We start from the raw sequence: 23,601 nt of genomic DNA, 5'->3' as shown, positions 1-23,601 counted from the left end.
TTTTAGTTTGCAGTTACCAAGAGTTGTTGATGTAGCAGTCTCTATACAATAATATTGTTTTAAGTTGCTGGTCTTTTAATTTCAAATGCATTTCCAGTATCCTGCATTTGTACTCTCCTCACAATTGCTTGTTTTGATATCATGTTTGTGTGTGGATGATTTCCTACCTTTACTCTATGCTTGCCTTTCCTGCTGAGCTTTTAGGGTTTTTTTTGTTTGTTTCTAGTTTTGGTCTTGTCTTTTCTGCCTAAATAAGTTCCTTTAGCATTTGTTGCACAGCTGGTCTGGTGGTGCTGAATTCTCTTAGCTTTTGGTTGTTTGTAAAGCTTTTTTTTTTTTTTTGGCTACATTGGGTCTTCATTGCTACACGGGGGCTTTCTCTAGTTGCAGCCAGTGGGGGCTACTCTTCATTGCAGTGTGTGGGCTTCTCATTGTGGTGCCTTCTCTTGTTGTGGAGCATGGGCTCTAGGTGCCTGGGCTTCAGTAGTTGCAGCACACAGGCTCAGTAGTTGCAGCATGCGGGCCCTAGAGCACACGAGCTTCAGTAGTTGAGGCATGTGGGCTCAGCACTTGCAGCACACGAGCTCTAGGGCACGCAGGCTTCAGTAGTTGTGGTGCGTGGGCTTAGTTGCTCCACGGCACGTGGGATCTTCTTAGACCAGGTATCGAACCAGTGTCCCTGTATTGGCAGGCGGATTCTTAATCACTGCACCACCAGGGAAATCCCATCTGTAAAGCTTTTGATTTCTCTGTGGAATCTGAATGAGAGCCTTGCTGGGTAGAGTATTCTTGGTTGTAGGTTCTTCCCTTTTTTCACTTTAAATATATCATGCCACTTCCTTATCACCTGCACAGTTTCTGCTGAGAAATCAGCTGATAACCTTATGGGGTTCCCTTGTATGTTATTTGTTGCTTTTCCCTTGCTCCTTTTAATATTTTTTCTTTGAATTTAATTTTTGTTAGTTTGATTAATATGTGTCTTGGTGTGTTTTTCCTAGGGTTTATCCTGTATGGGACTCTGCACTTCCTGGAATTGGGTGGCTATTTCCTTTTCCATGTTAGAGAAGTGTTCGACTATAATCTCTTCAAATGTTTTCTCAGACCCTTTCTTTTTCTCTTCTTTTTCTTGGACCCCTATAATCCAAACGTTGGTGCATTACTGTTGTCCTGGAGGTCTCTGAGACTGTCGTCAATTCTTTTCATTCTTTTTTCTTTATTCTGCTCCTCAGCAGTTACTTCTACTATTCTATGTTCCAGCTCACTTACTCGCTCTTCTGCCTCAGTTATTCTACTATTGATTCCTTCCCGTGTATTTTTCATTTCAGTTATTGTGTTGTTCATCACTGTTTCTTTGTTCTTTAGTTCTTCTAGGTCTTTGTTAAACATTTCTTGTATTTTCTCAGTCCGTGCCTCCATTCTGTTTCCGAGATTTTGGATAATATTTACTATCATTACTCTGAATTCTTTTTCAGGTAGATTGCCTATTTCCTTTTCATTTATTTGGTCTTGTAGGTTTGTTGGTTTTTTTTTTTCAATTTTATTATTTTTTTTTACACAGCAGGTTCTTATTAGTCATCAATTTTATACACATCAGTGTATACATGTCAATCCCAATTGCCCAATTCATCACACCACCACCCCCACCCCCCCGGCCACTTTCCCCCCTTGGTGTCCATACGTTTGTTCTCTACATCTGTGTCTCAATTTCTGCCCTGCAAACCGGTTCATCCGTACCATTTTTCTAGTTTCCACATATATGCGTTAATATACGATATTTGTTTTTCTCTTTCTGACTTACTTCACTCTGTATGACAGTCTCTAGATCCATCCACCTCTCAACAAATGACCCAATTTCGTTCCTTTTTATGGCTGAGTAATATTCCATTGTATATATGTACCACATCTTCTTTATCCATTCGTCTGTCGATGGGCATTTAGGTTGCTTCCATGACCTGGCTATTGTAAATAGTGCTGCAATGAACATTGGGGTGCATGTGTCTTTCTGAATTATGGTTTTCTCTGGGTATATGCCCAGTAGTGGGATTGCTGGATCATATGGTAATTCTGTGTTTAGTTTTTAAAGGAACCTCCATACTGTTCTCCATAGTGGCTGTATCAATTTACATTCCCACCAACAGTGCAAGAGGGTTCCCTTTTCTCCACACCCTCTCCAGCATTTGTTGTTTATAGATTTTCTGAGGATGCCCATTCTAACTGGTGTGAGGTGATACCTCATTGTAGTTTTGATTTGCATTTCTCTAATAATTAGTGATGTTGAGCAGCTTTTCATGTGCTTCTTGGCCATCTGTATGTCTTCTTTGGAGAAATGTCTATTTAGGTCTTCTGCCCATTTTTGGATTGGGTTGTTTGTTTTTTTAATATTGAGCTGCATGAGCTGCTTGTAAATTTTGGAGATTAATCCTTTGTCCGTTGATTCGTTTGCAAATATTTTCTCCCATTCTGAGGGTTGTCTTTTCGTCTTGTTTATGGTTTCCTTTGCTGTGCAACTGCTTTGAAGTTTCATTAGGTCCCATTTGTTTATTTTTGGTTTTATTTCCATTACTCTAGGAGGTGGATCAAAAAAGATCTTGCTCTGATTTATGTCAAAGAGTGTTCTTCCTGTGTTTTCCTCTAAGAGTTTTATAGTGTCCAGTCTTACATTTAGGTCTCTAATCCATTATGAGTATTTTTGTGTATGGTGTTAGGGAGTGTTCTAATTTCATTCTTTTACATGTAGCTGTCCAGTTTTCCCAGCACCACTTATTGAAGAGACTGTTTTTTCTCCATTGTATATCCTTGCTTCCTTTGTCATAGATTAGTTGGCCATAGGTCCGTGGGTTATCTCTGGGCTTTCTATCTTGTTCCATTGATCTATGTTTCTGTTTTTGTGCCAGTACCGTATTGTCTTGATTACTGTAGCTTTGTAGTATAGTCTGAAGTCAGGGAGTCTGATTCCTCCAGCTCCGTTTTTTTCCCTCAGTACTGCTTTGGCTATTCGGGGTCTTTTGTGTCTTCATACAAATTTTAAGATTTTTTGTTCTAGTTCTGTGAAAAATGCTATTGGTAGTTTGAAAGGGATTGCATTGAATATGTAGATTGCTTTGTGTGGTAGAGTCATTTTCACAATGTTGATTCTTCCAATCCAAGTACACGGTATATCTCTCCATCTGTTGGTATCATCTTTAATTTCTTTCATCAGTGTCTTATAGTTTTCTGCATACAGGTCTTTTGTCTCCCTAGGTAGGTTTATTCCTAGATATTTTATTCTTTTTGCTGCAATTGTAAATGGGAATGTTTCCTTAATTTCTCTTTCAGATTTTTCATCATTAGTGTATAGGAATGCAAGAGACTTCTGTGCATTAATTTTGTATCCTGCAACTTTACCAAATTCATTGATTAGCTCTAGTAGTTTTCTGGTGGCATCTTTAGGATTCTCTATGTGTAGTATCATGTCATCTGCAAACAGTGACAATTTTACTTCTTCTTTTCCAATTTGTATTCCTTTTATTTCTTTTTCTTCTCTGATTGCCGTGGCTAGGACTTCCAAAGCTATGTTGAATAATAGTGGTGAGAGTGGACATCCTTGTCTTGTTACTGATGTTAGAGGAAATGCTTTCAGCTTTTCACCATTGAGAATGATGTTGGCTGTGGGTTGGTCATATATGGCCTTTATTATGTTGAGGTAGCTTCCCTCTCTGCCCACTTTCTGGAGAGTTTTTATCATAAATGGGTGTTGAATTTTGTCAAAAGCTTTTTCTGCATCTATTGAGATGATCATATGGTTTTTCTTCTTCAGTTTGTTAATATGGTGTATCACATTGATTGATTTGCAATATACTGAAGAATCCTTGCATCCCTGGGATAAATCCCACTTGATCATGGTGTATGATCCTTTTAATGTGTTATTGGATTCTGTTTGGTAGTATTTTGTTGAGGATTTTTAAATCTATATTCATCAGTGATATTGGTCTGTAATTTTCTTTTTTTGTAGTATCTTTGTCTGGTTTTGGTATCAGGGTGATGGTGGCCCCATAGAATGAGTTTGGGAGTGTTCCTTCCTCTGCAATTTTTTGGAAGTGTTTGAGAAGGATGGGTGTTAGCTCTTCTCTAAATGTTTGATAGAATTCACCTGTGAAGCCATCTGGTCCTGGACTTTTGTTTGTTGGAAGATTTTTAATCACAGTTTCAATTTCATTACTTGTGATTGGTCTGTTCATATTTTCTACTTCTTCCTGGTTCAGTCTTGGAAGGTTATACCTTTCTAAAAATTTGTCCATTTCTTCCAGGTTGTCCATTTTATTGGCATAGAGTTGCTTGCAGTAGTCTCTTAGGATGCTTTATATTTCTGCAGTGTCTGTTGTAACTTCTCCTTTTTCATTTCTAATTTTATTGATTTGAGTCCTCTCCCTCTTTTTCTTGATGAGTCTGGCTAATGGTTTATCAATTAGTCTGGCTTTTGTTTATTTTCTCAAAGAACCAGCTTTTAGTTTTATTGATCTTTGCTATTGTTTTCTTTGTTTCTATTTCATTTATTTCTGCTCTGATCTTTATGATTTCTTTCCTTCTGCTAACTTTGGGTTTTGTTTGTTCTTCCTTCTCTAGTTCCTTTAGGTGTTAGGTTACATTGTTTATTTGAGATTTTTCTTGTTTCTTGTGGTAGGCTTGTATAGTTATAAACTTCCCTCTTAGAACTACTTTTGCTGCATCCCATAGGTTTTCGATCTTCGTGTTTTCATTGTCATTTGTCTCTAGGTATTTTTTGATTTCCTCTTTGATTCCTTCAGTGATCTCTGGGTTATTTAGTATTGTTTAGCCTCCATATTTTTGTGTTTTTTACGTTTTTTTCCCTGTAATTCATTTCTTATCTCATAGCATTCTGGTCAGAAAATATGCTTGATATGATTTTAATTTTCTTAAATTTACTGAGGCTTGATTTGTGACCCAAGATGTGATCTATCCTGGTGAATGTTCCGTGCACACTTGAGAAGAAAGTGTAATCTGCTGTTTTTGGATGGAATGTCCTATAAATATCAATTAAATCTATCTGGTCTTTTGTGTCATTTAAAGCTTCTGTTTCCTTATTTATTTTCATTTTGGATGCTCTGTCCATTGGTGTAAGTGAGGTGTTAAAGTCCTCCACTATTATTGTGTTACTGTCAGTTTCCTCTTTTATAGGTGTTAGCAGTTGCCTTATGTATTGAGGTGCTCCTATGTTGGGTGCATATATATTTATAATTGTTATATCTTCTTCCTGGATTGATCCCTTGATCATTATGTAGTGTTCTTCCTTGTCTCTTGTAACATTCTTTATTTTAAAGTCTATTTTATCTTTAAGTGAGATAAGTGATATGAGTATTGCTACTCCAGCTTTCTTTTGATTTCCATTTGCATGGAATATCTTTTTCCATCCCCTCACTTTCAGTCTGTATGTGTCCCTAGGTCTGAAGTGGGTCTCCTGTAGATAGCATATATATGGGTCTTGTGTTTGTATCCATCCAGCAAGCCTGTGTCTTTTGGTTGGAGCATTTAATCCATTCACGTTTAAGGTAATTATTGATATGTATGTTCTTATGACCATTTTCTTAATTGTTTTGGGTTTGTTTTTCTAGATCCTTTTCTTCTCTTGTGTTTCCCACTTAGAGAAGTTCCTTTAGCATTTGTTGTAGAGCTGGTTTGGTGGTGCTGAATTCTCTTAGCTTTTGCTTGTCTGTAAAGCTTTTGATTTCTCCATCGAATCTGAATGAGAGTAATCTTGGTTGTAGGTTCTTCCCTTTCATCACTTTAAGTATATCATGCCACTCCCTTCTGGCTTGTAGAGTTTCTGCTGAGAAATCAGCTGTTAACCTTATGGGAATTCCCTTGTATGTTACTTGTCATTTTTCCCTTGCTGCTTTCAATAATTTTTGTTTGTCTAATTTTTGCCAATTTGATTACTTTGTGTCTTGGCGTGTTTCTCCTTGGGTTTCTCCTGTATGGTACTCTCTGTGCTTCCTGGACTTGGGTGGCTATTTCCTTTCCCATGTTAGGGAAGTTTTCGACTATAATCTCTTCAAATATTTTCTCTGGTACTTTTGCTCTCTCTTTTCCTTCTGGGACCCCTATAAGGCGAATGTTTTTGCGTTTAATGTTGTCCCAGAGGTCTCTTAGTCTGTCTTCATTTGTTTTCATTCTTTTTTCTTTATTCTCTTCCGCAGTAGTGAATTCCACCATTCTGTCTTCTAGGTCACTTATCCCTTTTTCTGCCTCAGTTATTCTGCTGTTGATTCTTTCTAGTGTAGTCTTCATTTCAGTTATTGTATTGTTCATCTCTGTTTGTTTGTTCTTTAATTCTTCTAGGTCTTTGTTAAACATTTCTTGCATCTTCTCGATCTTTACCTCCATTCTTTTTCCGAGGTCCTGAATCATCTTCACTATCATTCTGGAAGGTTCTTTTTCTGGAAGTTTGCCTGTCTCCACTCCATTTAGTAGGTTTTCTGGGGTTTTATCTTGTTCCTTCATCTGATACATAGCTCTCTGCCTTTTCATCTTGTCTGTCTTTCTGTGAATGTGGTTTTTGTTCCACAGGCTGCAGGATTGTAGTTCTTCATCCTTCTGCTGTCTGCCCTTTTGGTCTTGTAGGTTTTTACCTTGGTCCTTCGTCTGTAACATATTTTTTTGTTGTCTCATTTTTTTTGATGGGTGGGGCTGTATTCCTGTCTTACTGGTTGTTTGGCCTGACATGTCCAGCACTGGAGGTTGAAGGCAGTTGGGTAGAGCTGTGTCTTGGTGCCAAGATGAGGACCTCTGCAAGACCTCACTCCAATTATTATTCCCTGGGGTCTGAGGTTCTCTGTTAGTATAGCAGTTTGGACTCAGCACTCCCACCACAGGAGCTCAGGCCCGACCCCCAGCCTGGGAACCAGTATATCCCACAAGCTGCTCGGTGCGGCACAAGAAAAGAAAGGGAAAGAAACGGAGCAGTACAATAACAGAATAAAAAGTAAAATACAGTTAGAAAAATAAAAAGTATGTCAGGAAAAATTAAAATACAAGTGAAACAACTGCAACAAGGTAAAACAGCACCAGAATAAAAAAAAAGAAAAAGCTGCGGGGACAAGCCAAAAGTTGCAGAACAATAACAAGGTATAAAGAATAAAATAAAATTAGAAAAATTAAAAATTTATTAGAAAAATATCTATATAAATGAAAGAACAACAAGGTAAAGCAGAACCACAACCTAAAAAAAAAGAAAGGCTATAAAAGGCCTTGGCTCTTGGTGGGCAGTGTGGGGGGGTGGGGCATAGGCAGGGGTGGGGTTTAGGCTCAGGATCTGCTCAGCCATGAAAGGCAGCATGGCTGGAGGGGGGCCTTGGAGTGTGGGTTCAGAGGTAAGATCATGGTTGGGGGCGTTGAGGCAGGGTTTAGGCCCAGCGCAATTGGAGGGTGTCTTGGAGGGCAGAGGATGAGGCCTGGGGACCTCACTTGGGCTTCCCCGGGGCCCTAGTGGGCAGGAGAAACGCTGACTATGTTCCCTTCTGATAATCCACTCTCCCAAGTGTCTCCCCCATCCCTGTTGATCCCCTAACCATGGGTGGGCCCCTCTGGGCATGGGAACCCCTTGCCTCCCCCAGCCACCCCACAGGGGCACTGGTCTGTCTCGCCTCCACTTATCCTCCCCCCTTCCTCCTCCCCATGTCCTACCCAGTTGCTCAGGGGTTATTCCCATCCCCTTAGGTGTCCGTGATCCCCCACCAGTGCCTGGTAGGTGCCCTAGTTGTGCAGAGATGCAAACTCCACATCCTCCTAGTCCGCCATCTTGACTTCACCCCACAGTCTTTATTTTAAAGTCTGTTTCGTCTCATGTGAGTATTGTTATTCCAGCTTTCTTTTGATTTCCATTTGCATGGAATACCTTTTTCCATTCTCTGACTTTCAGTCTGTGTGTGTCTGTAGATCTGAAGTGAGTCTTCTGTAGGAGCGTATATATGGTTCTTGTTTTTGTATCCACTCAGCCACTCTATCTTTTGGTTGGAGCATTTAGTCCATTTACATTTAAGGTAATTATTGATATGTATGTTCTTACTGCCGTTTTGTTAATTGTTTGGGGTTTGTTTTTATAGGTCTTTTTCCCCCCTTCTTTTGTTCTCGTCTCCTGTGATTTGATGACTATCTTTACTGTTGTGTTTGGATTCTTTTTTCTTTTCTTGTGTGTATATCTATTATAGGTGTTTGTTTTGAGGTTACCGTGAGCTTTTTATATAGCAGTCTGTATATGTGTGTGTGTGTGTGTATATATATATATGTATGATTTAAGTTGCTGAGCTCTTAATTTCAAATGCATTTTAAAAATCTTACATTTGTACTCTCCTTCCTTCATGATTGCTGTTTTTCATATCATATTTTACATCTAATTGTTTTTTGTATCCCTTGACTGCTCATTGTGGTTATAGATTATTTTACTACTTTTGTCTTTTAACCACCCTACTAGCTTTGTGTGTGGATGATTTCCTACATTTTCTGTATGTTTGCCTTTGTTGATGATCATTTTGATTTTATAATTTTCTTGTTTTTAGTTGTGGCCTTTTTTGTCAGGAGAAGTTCCTTTAACATTGGTTGTAAAGTTGGTTTGATGGTGCTGGACTCTTTTAGCTTTTGCTTGTCTGTAAAGCTTTTGATCTCTCCATCAAATCTGAATGAGAGCCTTCCTGGGTAGATTATTCTTGGTGGTAGGTTTTTCCCTTTCATCACTTTAAATACATCTTTCTACTCCATTCTGGCCTTCAGAGTTTCTGCTGAAAAATCAGCCAATAACTTTATGGGAATTCTGTTGTATGCCACTACTCTATCTTCAGCTCACTGATCTGTTCCTCTGTATCATTTAGTCTAATGTTGATTCCTTCTAGTGTATTTTTCATTTCAGTTATCATATTCTACATCTCTGTTTGGTTGTTCTTTATATTTTTTAACTCTTTGTTAAAAACTTCTGACTTCTTGCTCTGTGCGTCCATTGTTTTCCCAAGTTCTTTCATCATCTTTAGTCATTACTCTGAACTCTTTCTCAGGTAGATTGCCTATCTCCACTTCACTTAGTTGTTCTTCTGGGGTTTTATCTTGTTTCCTCGTCTGGAACATGTTTCTTTGTGGCCTCTAAGTTGCTATTTCTATTTTTATGTATGTGGTAGGTTAGTTATGTTTCTGTACCTTGAAGTAGTAGTCTCCTGTGGGAGTTGTCTTATGCATCCCACCGCGCACTCCCCTCTCGTCACCCATGCTATATGCTCTACAGTTTCCCCCTAAGAGGGCTGCATTGGTCCTTCTGTTTTGGTGAGCTATGTGGGTGGTCTGGTAGGCTTGGTTGGCCCCTAGCCCAGTTGGTTGCCAGGCACCTGCCTTGTGCAGATGCTGCTGGTTAGTGGGACCTGGTCACAAGGTGGCAGATTACAAAACCCTAGGGTCCCCAGGCCTAGTGCTGGCTCACTGGTGGACAGAATCAGGGTCCATAAGACTCCAGGGCTGTTGCCCTACCACTGGTGGGTGAAGCCAGGTTCCGGGGTTAGTGTTGGACTAGTGGCAGGCAGAGCTGGGTCCCGGAGTCTGACAACAGGCCCAGGAATTTCAGAGCTGTTGTCAGATTGCTGAGCAGGAGGTGGAGGGATCCTGACACAGTTGGGTATGGGGTCCGAGGTGTCCCAAAGCTTGTGTTGGCCTGCTGGTAGACAGAGCTAGGGCTTGGGTGAATCCTGGGGCTGGTGTCTGCCCGCTGGTGGGCAGCGTCAGGATACAGGAGATCCTGGGGCTCTGTCAGGCCCACTGGTGGATAAAGCTGGGTCATGGGGATAGTGCAGGCCCATTGGCTAGCTGAGCCGTGTCCTGGGGCCTCTGGCTTCAGGGCCCACATTCTCAGAACTGGTTTTGGACCATTGGTGGGTTGGCTGGTTCCTGACACAGCTGGCTGTGGGGCCTGGGGTGTCCCAAAGGTTGTGTTGGCCCACTGGTAAGTGCGGCCTGATCCTGGGGTAATGTCTAAGGGGCCCAAGTTGTCTCAGAGCTTTTATTGTCCCCCTGGTGGTTGGGGCTGAGGAGCAGCAAGTCCTGGGACTGGTGCCAACTGCTGGTGGCTGGGCCGGGTCCTGGCATAGCACGCCGTGGTTGTTCTGGGGCTGGTGTCTGTCTGCTGGTAGGTGAGGTTATATTTCCACCCAGCTAATTGCTTGTTCTCAGGTGATCCAGTACGTGTGCCTATAGGCTGGTGAGTGGGGGCAGGGCTGGGTCCCACGCCTAATAAGCTAGAGGGAGGATTCCAAAATGGTGCTTTGCAGCACCAGTTTCAATATGGTAGAATTAACTCCCAAAAATGGTTGCCACCAGTGCCTGTGTCCCCAGAGTAAGCTCCATTTGCCTCCTGCCTCTCTGGGAGACTCTTCAAGATCACCAGTAGGTCTGACCCAGGCTCTGTTCAAATTACTGCTGCTTCCCTGTGTCCCAGAGCATGTGAAATTTTGTGTGCACCCCACCCTTTAAGAGTGGGGTCTTTCTTTTCCACAGCCCTCTGGGTCTCCCGAAAGTAAGTTCCTCTGACCTTCAAAACCAAACATTCTGGGGTCTCGTCTTCCCAGCACAGGACCCCTGGGCTGGGGAGCTTGATGTGGGTCTCTTACCTCTTGCTCCTTCTGGAGAACCTCTATACTTATAATTATCTTCCCATCTGTAGGTCTCTCACCTCAGGATGTGGGTCTTGACTATACTGCAGTTTCTCCCCTCCTACCCATCTAGTTTTGGTTCCTTCTTTATATCTTTAGTTATAGAAATCTTTTCTGGTAGGTTCCAGTCTTTCTCACTCATAGTTGCTCTGTAAAGAGTTGTAATTTTGGTATGCCCGTGAGAGGAGGTGAGTTCAGGGTCCTCTTAGTCCACCATCTTGGGAACTCTTCAACAATAATTTCTTATTATATGACTCTCCATTTGGTAGAATTCTAGTCCATTTAATTCTAGAGCAAAATTTTAAAAAATTTACACAAGTTATGTCATGATGGGAGAAAGGTTTTCTTTGTAAGCAGAATACCATTTTTTATCTAAGCACAGATCTCATGAGCTATTCCTAATTTTCATGTCTATTTCATATTTTTTCATATGCTTTAAAATCCAGTTCTAATTCTTGTTTTTATAGGGAGGAATAGTATCAAAATCACCTACAGTTAACTTTAATGGGGTAAAGGGTATTATTTCTTATAAAAAACCCAGGAATTTCTGAAATCCCATGTCTCCACATTGGCCCCTTTTGAAACTTAACTACTCTACAACTATCCTCTCCCAGCCCTCCCCACCCGAATGCCTTCAGTTAATCATGGAAGTTAAGTTTATGATCAAATGGTAGAGATGAGGATGGGATAATTTTAAGAGTCATGTATTTTTTTTTTTAACATCTTTACTGGAATATAATTGCTTTACAATGTTGTGTTAGTTTCTGCTCTAGTGTTTCTTTAGGGAAAAATGCTATTTTAATTATGGGGAGTGGGGAGCCAGGGAGAAGGAATTCTTAAAGGGAAGCTACTAGGCTGTAGTTATCGTGGTACTTCTCAAGACCTTACATTTTATGTTATGATTATAGTTAAATTTCTAATTTGCCCTATTTATTTTTTAAGTACAGGACTGACTCCTACAGTAAAGTGAATGGGCTGGTATTTAGTTACTTAATTTTTTTAAACGTCAGAAAGTAAACACTGTTCTGGTTCCTCCAGGGTGTTTCAGTAAAGACCAGGTATACTTGGATGGTATCCTGCAAATCCTCCGATATAGAGAGACCATTGACTTTCATCTACTGACGGCCCTGGGGAAGGTGAGTGAAACCAATGGCACAGAGTCCGCAAACGTACCAGGTCAACATTTCCTCCAGCTCATTTCATGATTAAATAAGACTCAAGTTGAAACTGTATGTATTTTATTGTTGGAGTAATTTTCCTTTATGTGATAACAGGAGGGAAGAAATGAGGTTCTGTCACAGAACCAAATTACAATATTTCTTTGTGGACAATGAGATAAAGAAGGGAATAGGAAATTTGGGAATATATTATTAGTTTTTATATGCATATTTTCCTAAAGTATTTTAAAGTAAGCTGCAGGTATAACTCTACTCCCCTTCATACTTCAGTATGTATCTCCCAAGAATAAGGATATTCTGACATGACCATATGTTTTCTAAAGAAATTTATCATTGATTCCATATATCATCTAAAAAAAGGCTATTTTATATTCCCCAGATCATCTCCAAAATGTCCTTTGTACCTCTTTTTCATGACCCAGGATCCAGTCAAGATTTATGCCTTGCATTCACTTATCATCTTTAATCTCTTAAATTTATAACAGTCCCCCTCACCCTAGTCTTTTTTTATGACATTTTTAAGAATCCAAGAAAATTTCCTTGAGAATTCCTAGAATCTGGACTATCAGATTGTTTCCTTGTAATTAGCTTTAGGTTAAACATTTTTGCCAAGAATACTAAAGTGAGTCATGCATTTTTCAGTGCATCACATTAGAGAGATATTTTGTCCCATTATTGGTGATACTGTGTATAATCACCTGGGTTAGTTACTGCCAGATCTCTCCATTATAAAGGTACCTTTCCTCCATTAATAAGTAATTTGTGGGATGATACCTTCAAATGTACCATTGTCTAACAGCCTTTCCAGAAATGATTTTAACATCAATTGATGATTTTTGCCCAAATCAGTTACTACACTGGTGGTAGCAAAATAGAGATCTTTGAATTCTGTTACACTTCCCTCCACTTTTTTATTCAGCTCTTCCAATGGCTGCTCCTGTGTTTTTTAAAACATGTCTACATGTTTTCAAGCAAAATGTCTACATGTTTTCAAGCAAAGTAAAATATTCTGGGCTCACCTTACACTTTTCCTACCCAAATCTGAGATTAGATGTTTCTCCAAGGAAGTCTTGATTCTTTTTAGTGGGAAATGGTATTTAGAAAACAAGACTTGAGCACGAGGTGTGCACATCACTACTGGAGCGCTGATGCTTCTAGACCTTTTCAATGAGCATATCATATATTTGTTTTAAATCATAAGGGCATTCTAATTCAAATCAGACATCACAAGGTCTTTTTACATCTCCATTCCATATGCATATCTCTTTTCTTAAAATGAGAACCTTATTTCCCAACATCAGTATATTTACTCATTCTCTCCTTATAATAAACTCAGAGTGGTTTAAGATAAATTACAAAACCATGCCAATATCAACACCAAACCTATTTCCTATAACCTATTACACTTAGTGATATAAATACTCAATTTTAACTGAAATATAAATAAAACTTAATATGAACATGATTATTTAAAGCCTTCCTACTGAACCAGGAAGAGTGTTGATCAGAAGATAATAGTACTTAAAGCCAGCTATGTTTTGGAATTTAAAAGTTGAAAGATAATTTATAGAACTTAAAGTTTCACCCCTAAACTTAATATAATATTTATGAAAGACTGGCTTCTTACTCAAGTGAATGAAAGAGATGTGAAATTTTTAAAAATACTTAAATTCTCTTGCTTTTATTTTGATATTTTTAACACAAAACATTATTTTATTTCTCAAATTAAATAGAAAAAGGAATTTAATGTATAATTGTGCTGACTTTCCTAACTTAATAATACAGTATTTACATTCTAATTATTTTCTTATTTACTTATTTAAATATTTATTTACTTTGGCTGCACTGGGTCTTAGTTGCAGCATGCGGGATCTTCATTGTGGCATGCGGGCTGCTTAGTTGCAGCGTGCAGGATCTAGTTCCCCAACCAGGGATTGAACCTGGGCCTCCTGCATTGGGAGCATGGAGTCTTACCCACTGGACCACCAGAGAAGTCCCAATTCTTATATTTAGATTTAGGCAGGAAATTTGTTTAGGTTCAGTCTTTCACACACATACATTAAGTTTAGTTGTTTAATTTCTAGACAAACTGTAGATCCAAGATAGATTGTTAAATCAAATACTGACTTGATTTTTAAAAATATGGTCATGGTATGAAGGGGCAGATAAATACATTCTTATTTAACGCAGTAAATTTTGTTATTTTCCAGGTATTAGAGAGTAATTTCAAAAACAGTCTACATAAAGTTTCACTTAAGACCAAAGGAAGAAATTGCTCTTCAAAATCTAACTGGTAGTCACATTTAAAAAGTAACCCATCTTCCTTTTTTCAGGTCTCTTATGAAGATGTGGATCGCTTAAAAGGATTGGCAGTTACTGAAAACATGAGGGTCCCTCACTTTCTGCAGGACCATGGCCGATATATGGAACACTTAGAGAAGATCATGGAAGTGAATGAACTGACTGACAGGGAACTGAAAGATCTTATATATTAATTAGCATTCTTGCAAACATAGCTAAGCTATACCTCCATGTATATTACCAATTAGGTGCAGTTAGCACCAGCAGATTTATAAAAGAAGAATGACTGTTTACATGAGTTTTCTGAAGAATGATCTGCAGTATTCAGCTGAATATTTAGGTTAAGAACAAACTTTAAACTGTTTCCCTAAAATGTTTCTATAGGCTACAGGGGAAAGTTACTCCTGTTTTCATCTGAATCTCAACAGAGTCAGATGAAAATACTGCTGATGGGTGTTTTTGAGGAATCTTGGTCAAATTGAGTGATAAACTTCTGCCTGAGCACCAAGACCAGCTCTTACTAGAGATGGAATTCCTGTGTTGTTCAAACTCCAAGGTAATATTTTATTTAATAAATAATGGTAATTATTCTCCTTTGAAAAATTAGTCTGTGTTATGCTCCCAAAAGCTAGAAAATAAGAAATTTAAGATTTCTTATTATATGTTAAGTAATGTTAAAGGGAGGGGAAAAGCAATTTGAAAAGTTCTCAGTTCTTTATTTTACACATTATTGTTTCACCTTATTCAGCTTATAGGAACTAAAGTAGAAGATTACCGTATTTTGTCCAGTTATCCCTTAACTAAACTCGGTTTTCATCTGCTGAAACATACTGGACACCTTCAAAATTTTAACCAAGTTTTAGGGTCTTTCCTTCCCAAGTCTCAGAAGTTTTTCTACATAAATCAAAATAGTTGGGGAAGAGAGAAGCTACTTACCTTTTTTATTAAATGGAGCAATGAGCAGGGGATAAATCATGTAGGAGCTGGATGTTGACTGGGTAGCATCTACAGTAAGCTTGACTATATACTCTGAGAAACAGAAATTCTGGGCATTGTCATTTGGTAAACTGGCTTTGTGATATTATTGGCTCAGTATTTTATCAAAATCTTTGACTTCATCAAGCCAATAATGACATACTTTGAATTTCAAGAATGTGAGTTCTGTTTTACTACATTTCTCCTGCTAAAAGCTTATATCTAGCTTTGTAATTTATCAATTTCAGTATATACTTGGATAGGTATAATAGGTATACTTGGGATCAAGTAGTTTTTTCAAACTTATTTTAATCAGAAAGAATACTGCTGTAAACACCCCATTCAAAATTGCTACTGTGATTTCTACCCAAAGTCTATCTGAGAGTTTATCTTTACCTCAATTCAGACTTAAATATGGTGCTAACACTGGTAGATGTATACTGCAAAGCCTGGTTCACATTCACATTTTAGAAACTCTTTTGCAGACAAGGTTATGGGATTTTCTCTTTCATATATCTGGAAGGGCTCACCTCAAAGAACGATGTACTTCAACAAACCTCCAACAAACATGATATACTCTAACTGGCACCTGGCAGTTCTTGCAAAGCCACGCATTTCACCTTTGGCAGTAGCAGGCAAGGCCCTTTAGAGTACTGAAGGTGCCCATACCTGTGTCATGCTGGCTGGAGTGTGACCTGCACTGGGGCTGGGGGCACAGTGCGCCAACACTAACCAGACACCAGAAGACCACTCTTGTCCTCTCAAGCATTATTTCCTTGTAGCAGAGTCATCCAGTTTCAGCTCTGTGTAGTGTTTTCTGACTTCATCTTCAGACTTTATCAAAGGTAATTGTGAAAACAATGTCTTATTAGCTGGAATTGAAGTACAGACAGAAATGGCAATATTTATGTCCTGTGACTTAAGGTCAAATGATTATAAATTCAGCATTTGTAGGCAATAACACTGCTAATCTTATGTTATGGTTTAAATATAAAGGAAAATCACAGCAGCCTTAATTTCCTATTGGTAGGATTGTTTGTAGTGGTTATAGTCCCTGAATTTTAAAATGGATAGATGTTATATGATCCAGAAAAGGAAAAGCTTTCTTGCCTTACTGCTTTGGTATAAAGACAAAAAACATGAGCACTATCCAGACCAAAAAAAAAAAAAACGACCTTAAATCACATTAAGATATTTCAAAAGTTAGCAATGAACCAAAAGTAGTTTAAGATTAGCAGAAATACTTAAAGAGCTCTACGCTTTAAAAGTTGAGATTGAAGATTTAATGTTTATTCTCTTTCTTGAAATAGCATTAAGGTCAGTTTTGTTCTCTAAAATGAAAGTTTTTATAAATAGAAAATTACAGCCACAGTACTTAGGAGAATAGTTGAAGATCATATTCGTTTTAATTAGAAGAGTCATTTGCTATAGGCTATTGATCAGTAGGATTTCATCAGTTTTTTCCACTGAAATTCTAACAAACATATAGTTGTATCAAATACAAATTCTGATAAACTGTTTGTTAGGTTTTCACACCAGACAGTTTCAAAGTAAAATAGTCTGCAAACATAAATCCATAGTCTTCGTTTCTTTATATTTTCAGTCTTTGAGCATTTTGTGTCTAGCTGTAATAGAAATAAATAGCACTGAGGTTCTCAAATGAACTATTTGGATATATATGCATGCAAACTTCTGTTCTTTTAAAACCTAATTATATTTTTATTGTGGTATTTCCAGGTTTTTTATTGTGGTAATTATTGAAAATACCATCAATCATGTTTGTCTTCTAGTATTCTTATTTATAGAGAAATATTATATTTGCCACACTCTACCTTTCCCCTAATTAGTTCAGCATATACTCCCATGGGGCATAGGGAGAAGGAGAGAGGGAAAATTCTGTCTTAATTTACTACCCTGTTTATTGAATAAACTTTTATGCAGAACCGATTGAGGAGCAGAATCTGTGCTGAGTGTCAGAGGTCCTCTAATGAAGACAAGAAATGTTCCACAGTCCAGTGAGGAAGAGTGGCACAGACCCAGGTTACAGCACTGCCAGTACCATACCCAAAAAGTGTTACCAAAAGAATGTAAACCATAGTAAATGGGCCTGTTCATGTGTTTGAAGCACAGAGACAAAGATCACTTGCAAAGTAGTGAGTATTTACAGTATTTTATTACCACTCGTTGCAAGGCTTGTTTGGAACCTGAGCAACTTTAGCCTAGGGGAAGGAGTAGACCCAAGAATACAGCTGCTTGGGTCATCACAGGCCCTGAGGAGATCCCTTGAGCCCTTCAGCAGATGCCCAAGGGAGTCAGCACTTTATCCTTAAGTGTCTTGGTCTTTGAATCCAAACCTTTAAGGCACTTGTGAAAGCCTTGTCAGCTGGCTATGATTTCATTCATTTTTGTTCACTCTGATTCCAGTGGCTAAAGGAATTAATATCTTGAAACTGCCAGGATGAGAAATACCAGTGTTTGTTTGTTAGCTAGCTTTAAGAATATGTGGAATTTCAAGTATGCAGAGGGAAAAGCATATGAAGAGGAAGCAAGAGGGCAGCCATCTGCAAGCCAAGGAGAGAGGCCCAGAACAGATCCTTCCCTTATGGTTCTCAGGAAAAAATCAAGCTTTCCAACACCTTGATCTTGAACTTCTAGCCTTCAGAACTGAAAAGAATTGTACCTAAAGAAAGAGGACAAAGCAAAAGAGCAGAAATCTGACCACCAAGAGACTACTGAGCATGCATTTCTTCCCAGCTATCCAGTTATCCTAACAAACAAAAGACGACCAGCTTCAGAAGTGACATCAGCATGGCTGAAAAAGCTTTCCCTCATTTGTGTCCTCCACCCCCAGCAATTTGGTATCCATATACAGACAGAAATGACCTGGTGGGAGCTTAGGGATCCAACACCAAGCAACTTTGTAGGAATCACCAAGCAACCTGGTAGGAATCTTTCCTGCCCATGCATTGGCTTATAGGCATACAGACCTAGGTCCTGGCTTGGACCCTGCAGTGCCCTCCAAACCAGCTCCAGGCCCTCTCAGCTGCAGTGTGGAAACCCCTGGAAAGTACTATCTTAGACAGACAATCACCCACAGACAAGAGCACCTTTATGAAAGTCTGGGTTTCCAGTGGAGAATTTTCAGCACATTCTTGGAGCAATAAATGAGTTTAGATGCTTTGAAGAGGAACAGTTTGATTTTACCCTCATTATCCTTCCCTCAAGGTGGCACAGTTCAGGGCCAAGAGAGACCTTCTCAGCCCATGATTTCTCCTGGAGGGGAAAATGCAAGTGACTGAGTACCCAGCTTCTCCAACTATGTGGGAAGCCACCAGAGAGGCCCATTTCTCTCTTGCCTCATTCCAGACTACTGAATCTTGAGCTGCATGATGAAGGGGTGGGAAGGTGCTAGGAGAACAGCGGATAGGACTCTTGGAGGGCAGTAAAGAGTCACAGAGCCTACTAACTCACAGTCCCATCAAGAAGCTAGCCCACCTGGCACTGGGGACACCTTACCTGTGGATCTCCCTGACCAGCCCATGGGAACCAGCAGTGCTCCATGTGCCTCACCCACACACACACACCCCACCCTGTGGCTTCCTATTGCACTCCTGATAGCATCAAGAGCAAGCTTTGGCAGACAGCTAGTGAACATGCCAAAAAAAAGCCAAACTGAATCTGCAGGCCTGAGGGAGACCACAAATGTGAGCTTTAGCCCCACACTTGGGAAAGCAGAAGGGAGATTGTCAGCACCTAACCTTCTGCATTGCAGACTCAAGAGAAGACATACAAGCTTAAGGATTCTGCCATAAGGGGGCAAGAAGTGTGCAGTAGGCTTACCCATAGCTGATCTGAGGAAGCCTCAGAATCTCTAGCAGGGATGACTGGACTTACTTCTCTCCTGAAGCAGTTAGTAAAGACTAGAGGAAGCAACTGCTATTTCAGATACGAAGACAACAAAGCAAAACTTAAGAAAACATGACACTACCAAAGGATTATGATAATCTTCCAGTAATTGATCCCAAAGACATGGAGATCTGTGATTTACCTGAAAAAGAATGAAAAATAACTGTTTAAGGAAGCTCAGTGAGCTACAAGAATAGACAATTTGATGAAATCAAGAAAATACTTGAATAAAATGAGCAGTTTAACAAAGAAAAATCATAAAGGACCAAACAGAAATTCTGAAGTAGAAAAATACAGTGAATGAAATGAAAAATATGGTAGCATCAATATCAGAATGTGTCAATCAGAAGAAAGAATCTGTGAGGTAGAAGATGGGAACTTTGAGATTATGCAGTCAGAGGAAAACAAAAAAGAATGAAAAAGAATAATGAAAGCCTATGTGATCTATGGGATACAATCAAAAGAAACAACTTGCAAATTATTAGAGTTTCAGAGGGAGAAGGGGGCAGACAGCTTATTAAAGAAATAATGGCTGAGAACTTCCCAAATCTGAGGGAAAATTTGGATATCCAAGTTCATAAGGTCACCAAACTCAAAGAGATCCTCTTCAAGACATGCTATAATAAAACTATAAAAGACAAAGAGAATCTTAAAAGCAGCAAGAGAAAAGAAGCTTGTAACTTAAAAGGGACCCTCCATACTGTTATTAAAAGATTTCTCAGTGAAAACCTTACAGGCCAGGAGACAGTGGGGTGATATATTCAAAGTGCTGAGAGAAAACTGCCAACGAAGAATACTCTGGCAAAGTTTTCCATCAGAAATGAAGGAGAGATAAAGACTTGCCCACACAAACTAAAGCTGAGAGAGTTCATTACCACTAGATCTGCCTTCCAAGAAGTGCTTCCAAGCACAATCTCAAAAGGATGTTTTTGATAAGTTGATTTTAGAGCTCTATTAGAAAATACATGAAAATGTTAAAAGCATATGTATCCTTAACCCAACAATTCCACAATAAGTACACACACAATCACACTTATTCATCATATATACATTGCACACATATGCAAAAATATATGCACACATATATCTTTGTGCAAAGATATGTGTCTTTGCACTGCAACATTGTGGTAAAAATAGAGTGGAAGCAACCTTAAAATTCATTAGCAAGGAACTAGTTAGATGACATATTTATATGTTAAAACTATATAGCCTATTTAAAAGTAAAGTAGGCCTGTACGTATTAATTTAGATTCTACATCATCGTAGAACAATCTCTAAAATCTATTGTTAAGTAAAAAGCATGTTTCAGAATGGTGTTTGAAATCAGTTTCTATTTGATTTTTTAAAAAGGGGTGGGGGGACGGTATGTGTATGTACATGTACACTTGTATAGTCACAGAACATCTCTAGTAGGCTACACGAGATACAGGTAAGAGTGGTGACACTGAAGGACTAGGAGTCAGGAGTAAGAAAGAAACTCACTTTTACTCCATACTATTTTTATTTGACTTTTCTCTACTATATGCACATATGGTCTTTAAATTTTTCTTGCATTTTTGAGTCCATGTTTATTGTTTTATTGAGTGTGTTAGCAGAATTCTAGATTTAATCACTGCATTTTGAAATTTTTTAAATTTCATATTAATAAATGAAATAAAATGATAGAAATTCTCCTTCCAACCTGTGGCTCCCATCCCTGTTCTCCCCCACCAGAGATAACTACTATTTTCAGTTTCTTATAAAACTTATCAGTTTGTGCGTACACAGGCAAACACAAATATATGTATATATATCTCCTTCTCCTCATCCTTCATCATTTTTTACAACGATAGATTACTATTGTATAAATAATTCTGCATGCGTTGCTATTTCCACTTAGTTACATACCTTAGAACCAAAATCACAAGCCAAGAAAAGAAACTGGACATTTTTAAAATTAAATACTCTTGAAGGAGGAGACAAGATGGCAGAGTAGAAGGACTTGAGCTCACCTCCTATCACAAGAACACCAAAATCACAACTAACTGGTGAACAACCATAGACAAAAAAGACTGGAACCTACCAAAAAAGGTACTCTACGTCCAAAGACAAAGAAGAAGCCACAATGAGATGGTAGGAGGGGCACTGTTGTGATATCAAATCCCATACCTGCCAGGTGGGCGACACACACGGGAAAATAATTATATCACAGGGGCTCTCCCACAGGACTGAGAGTTCTGAGCCCCAGCCTGAGGTCTAGCATCAGGAGGAGAAGCTCACAGAGCATTTGGCTTTGAAGGCCAGTGGGGCTTGAGTGCAGGAGCTCCACAGGACCGAGGGAAACAGAGACTGCACTCTTGGAGGGCACACACACACAAGGTATCATGAGCACTGGGAACCACCACAAAGCAGTGACTCCATAGGAGCCTGGGCCAGACCTACCTGCAGGTCTTGGAGGGTCTCCTGGGGAGGCAGGAGTCAGCTGTGGCTCACTGTGGGGGTAAAGACACTGGTGGTGGAGGCCCCAGGGAGTATTCATCAGTGTGAGCTCTCCCAGAGGTTGCCATTTTGGCAGTGAGACCTGGCCCTACCCAACAGCCTTTAGGCTTCAGTGCTGGGCCACCTCAGGCCAAACAACCAACAGAGTGGGAACACAGCCCCACCTATAGCAGGCAGGCTGTCTAAAGTCATGAGTCCACATCTGCCTCTAAACACACCCCTTGAAGTGGCCCTGCCCACCAGAGGTACAAGACCCAGCTCCACCCACCAGGAGTAGGCACCAGTCCCTCCCACCAGGAAGCCTGCACAAACCCCTGGAACAACCTCACCCACGAGGGGACAGACAGCAGAAGAGGAACTACAAACCTGTAGCCTGAGACGGAGACCACAAACAAAGTTCAACAAAATGAGATGGCAAAGAAATATGGTCCAGATGAAGGAACAAGGTAAAACCCCAGAAACAACTAGGTGAAGTGGAGATAGGCAATCTGCCTGAATAAGAATTCAGAGTAATGATAGTAAAGTTGATCCAAGATCTTGGGAAAAGAATGGAAGCACAGACTGAGAAGATACAAGAAATGTTTAACAAAGAGCTAGAAGATTCAAAGAACAAACAGGTGAACAATACAATAACTGAAATGAAAAATACACTAGAAGGAATTAATAGCAAAATAAATGAGGCAGAAGAATAAGTGAACTGGAAGACAGATTGGTGGAAATCACTGCTGTGGAACAGAATAAAGAATGAAAAGAAAGGACAGTCTAAGAGACCACTGAGACAACATTAAACACACCAACATTCGCATTATAGGGTCCCAGAAAGAGAGAGAGAAGGGGCCTGAGAAAATATTTGAAGAGATAGTAACTCAAAAACTTCCCTAACATGGGAAAGGAAACAAGTCCAGGAAGTGCAGAGAGTCCCTTACAGGATAAACCCAAGGAGGAACATGCCGAGACACACATTAATCAAAATGACAAAAATTAATGACAAAGAGAAAATATTAAAAGCAACAAGGGAACAGCAACAAAAACATACCAGGGAGTCCCCATATGGTCATCAGCTGATTTTTCAGCAGAAACTGCAGGCCAGAAGGGAGTGGCATGATATATTTAAAGTGATGAAATGGGAAAACCTACAACCAAGAATACTCTATCCAGCAAGGCTCTAGTTCATATTCAACAGAGAAATCAAAAGCTTTACAGACAAGCAAAAGCTGAGAGAATTCACCACCACCAAACCAGCCTTACAACAAATGCTAAAGTAACTTCTCTAGGCAGAAAAGAAAAGGCCACAGCGGACTTCCCTGATGACGCAGTGGTTAAGAATCCTCCTGCCAATGCAGGGGACACTAGTTCGATGCCTGGTCCAGGAAGATCACACATGCTGTGAAGCAACTAAGCCCATGTGCCACAACTACTGAGCCTGTGTGCCACAACTACTGAAGACTACGTCCCTACAGCCCGCGCACCACAATGAAGAGTAGCCCCTGCTCACCACAACTAGAGAAAGCCCACACACAGCAACAAAGACCCAATGCAGCAAAAAATAAAAAGAAAAGGCCACAACTAGAAACAAGAAAATTATGAATGGTAAAGCTCACCAGTAAAAGTAAACATACATATTTGTCCACACACAAATATGATATCAAAACCAGCAATCGTGGGTAGAGGAGAATAAAAATGTGGAATATTGGAAATGCATTTGAAATTAAAAGACCAGCAACTTAAAACAATCTTCTTTATATATAGGCTGCTACATCTCATGGTAACCGTAAACCAGAAACCGACAGTAGATACACACACAAAAAAGAAAAAGTAATCCAAACACAACATTGAAGATAGTCATCAAATCACAAGAGAAGAGAACGAAAGAGGAAGGGAAGAAAAAAGACCTACAAAAACAAACCCAAGACAATTAACAAAATTGCAGTAAAAACATACATATTGATAAATTACCTCAAATGTAAATAGATTAAATGCTCCAACCAAAAGACAGAGTGGCTGAATGGATACACCCACTTCAGATCTAGAGACACACACAGATAAAAGTGAGGGGATGGAAAAAAGTATTCCATGTAAATGGA

General features: G+C 39.4%; 1 protein-coding gene across 2 annotated transcripts in view; it reads left to right on the top strand.

Annotated features, from left to right (window-relative positions):
* MATCAP2 (microtubule associated tyrosine carboxypeptidase 2) overlaps window positions 1-14,383 on the top strand; it is an 81,791-nt gene extending 67,408 nt beyond the window's left edge. For both annotated transcript variants that reach the window (XM_061197918.1, XM_061197917.1), the window contains exons 6-7: window positions 11,718-11,815; window positions 14,191-14,383. In XM_061197918.1, coding sequence (XP_061053901.1) covers window positions 11,718-11,815; window positions 14,191-14,352 — 260 coding nt within the window. In that variant the 3' untranslated portion in view covers window positions 14,353-14,383. The remainder of the gene's footprint in view (window positions 1-11,717; window positions 11,816-14,190) is intronic.
* The last annotated feature ends 9,218 nt before the right edge of the window (window positions 14,384-23,601 follow it).

Source organism: Eubalaena glacialis, chromosome 8 (genome assembly GCF_028564815.1).
Source record: "Eubalaena glacialis isolate mEubGla1 chromosome 8, mEubGla1.1.hap2.+ XY, whole genome shotgun sequence".
NCBI lineage: Eukaryota > Metazoa > Chordata > Mammalia > Artiodactyla > Balaenidae > Eubalaena > Eubalaena glacialis.
This window is presented reverse-complemented; position numbering and strand designations above follow the sequence as displayed.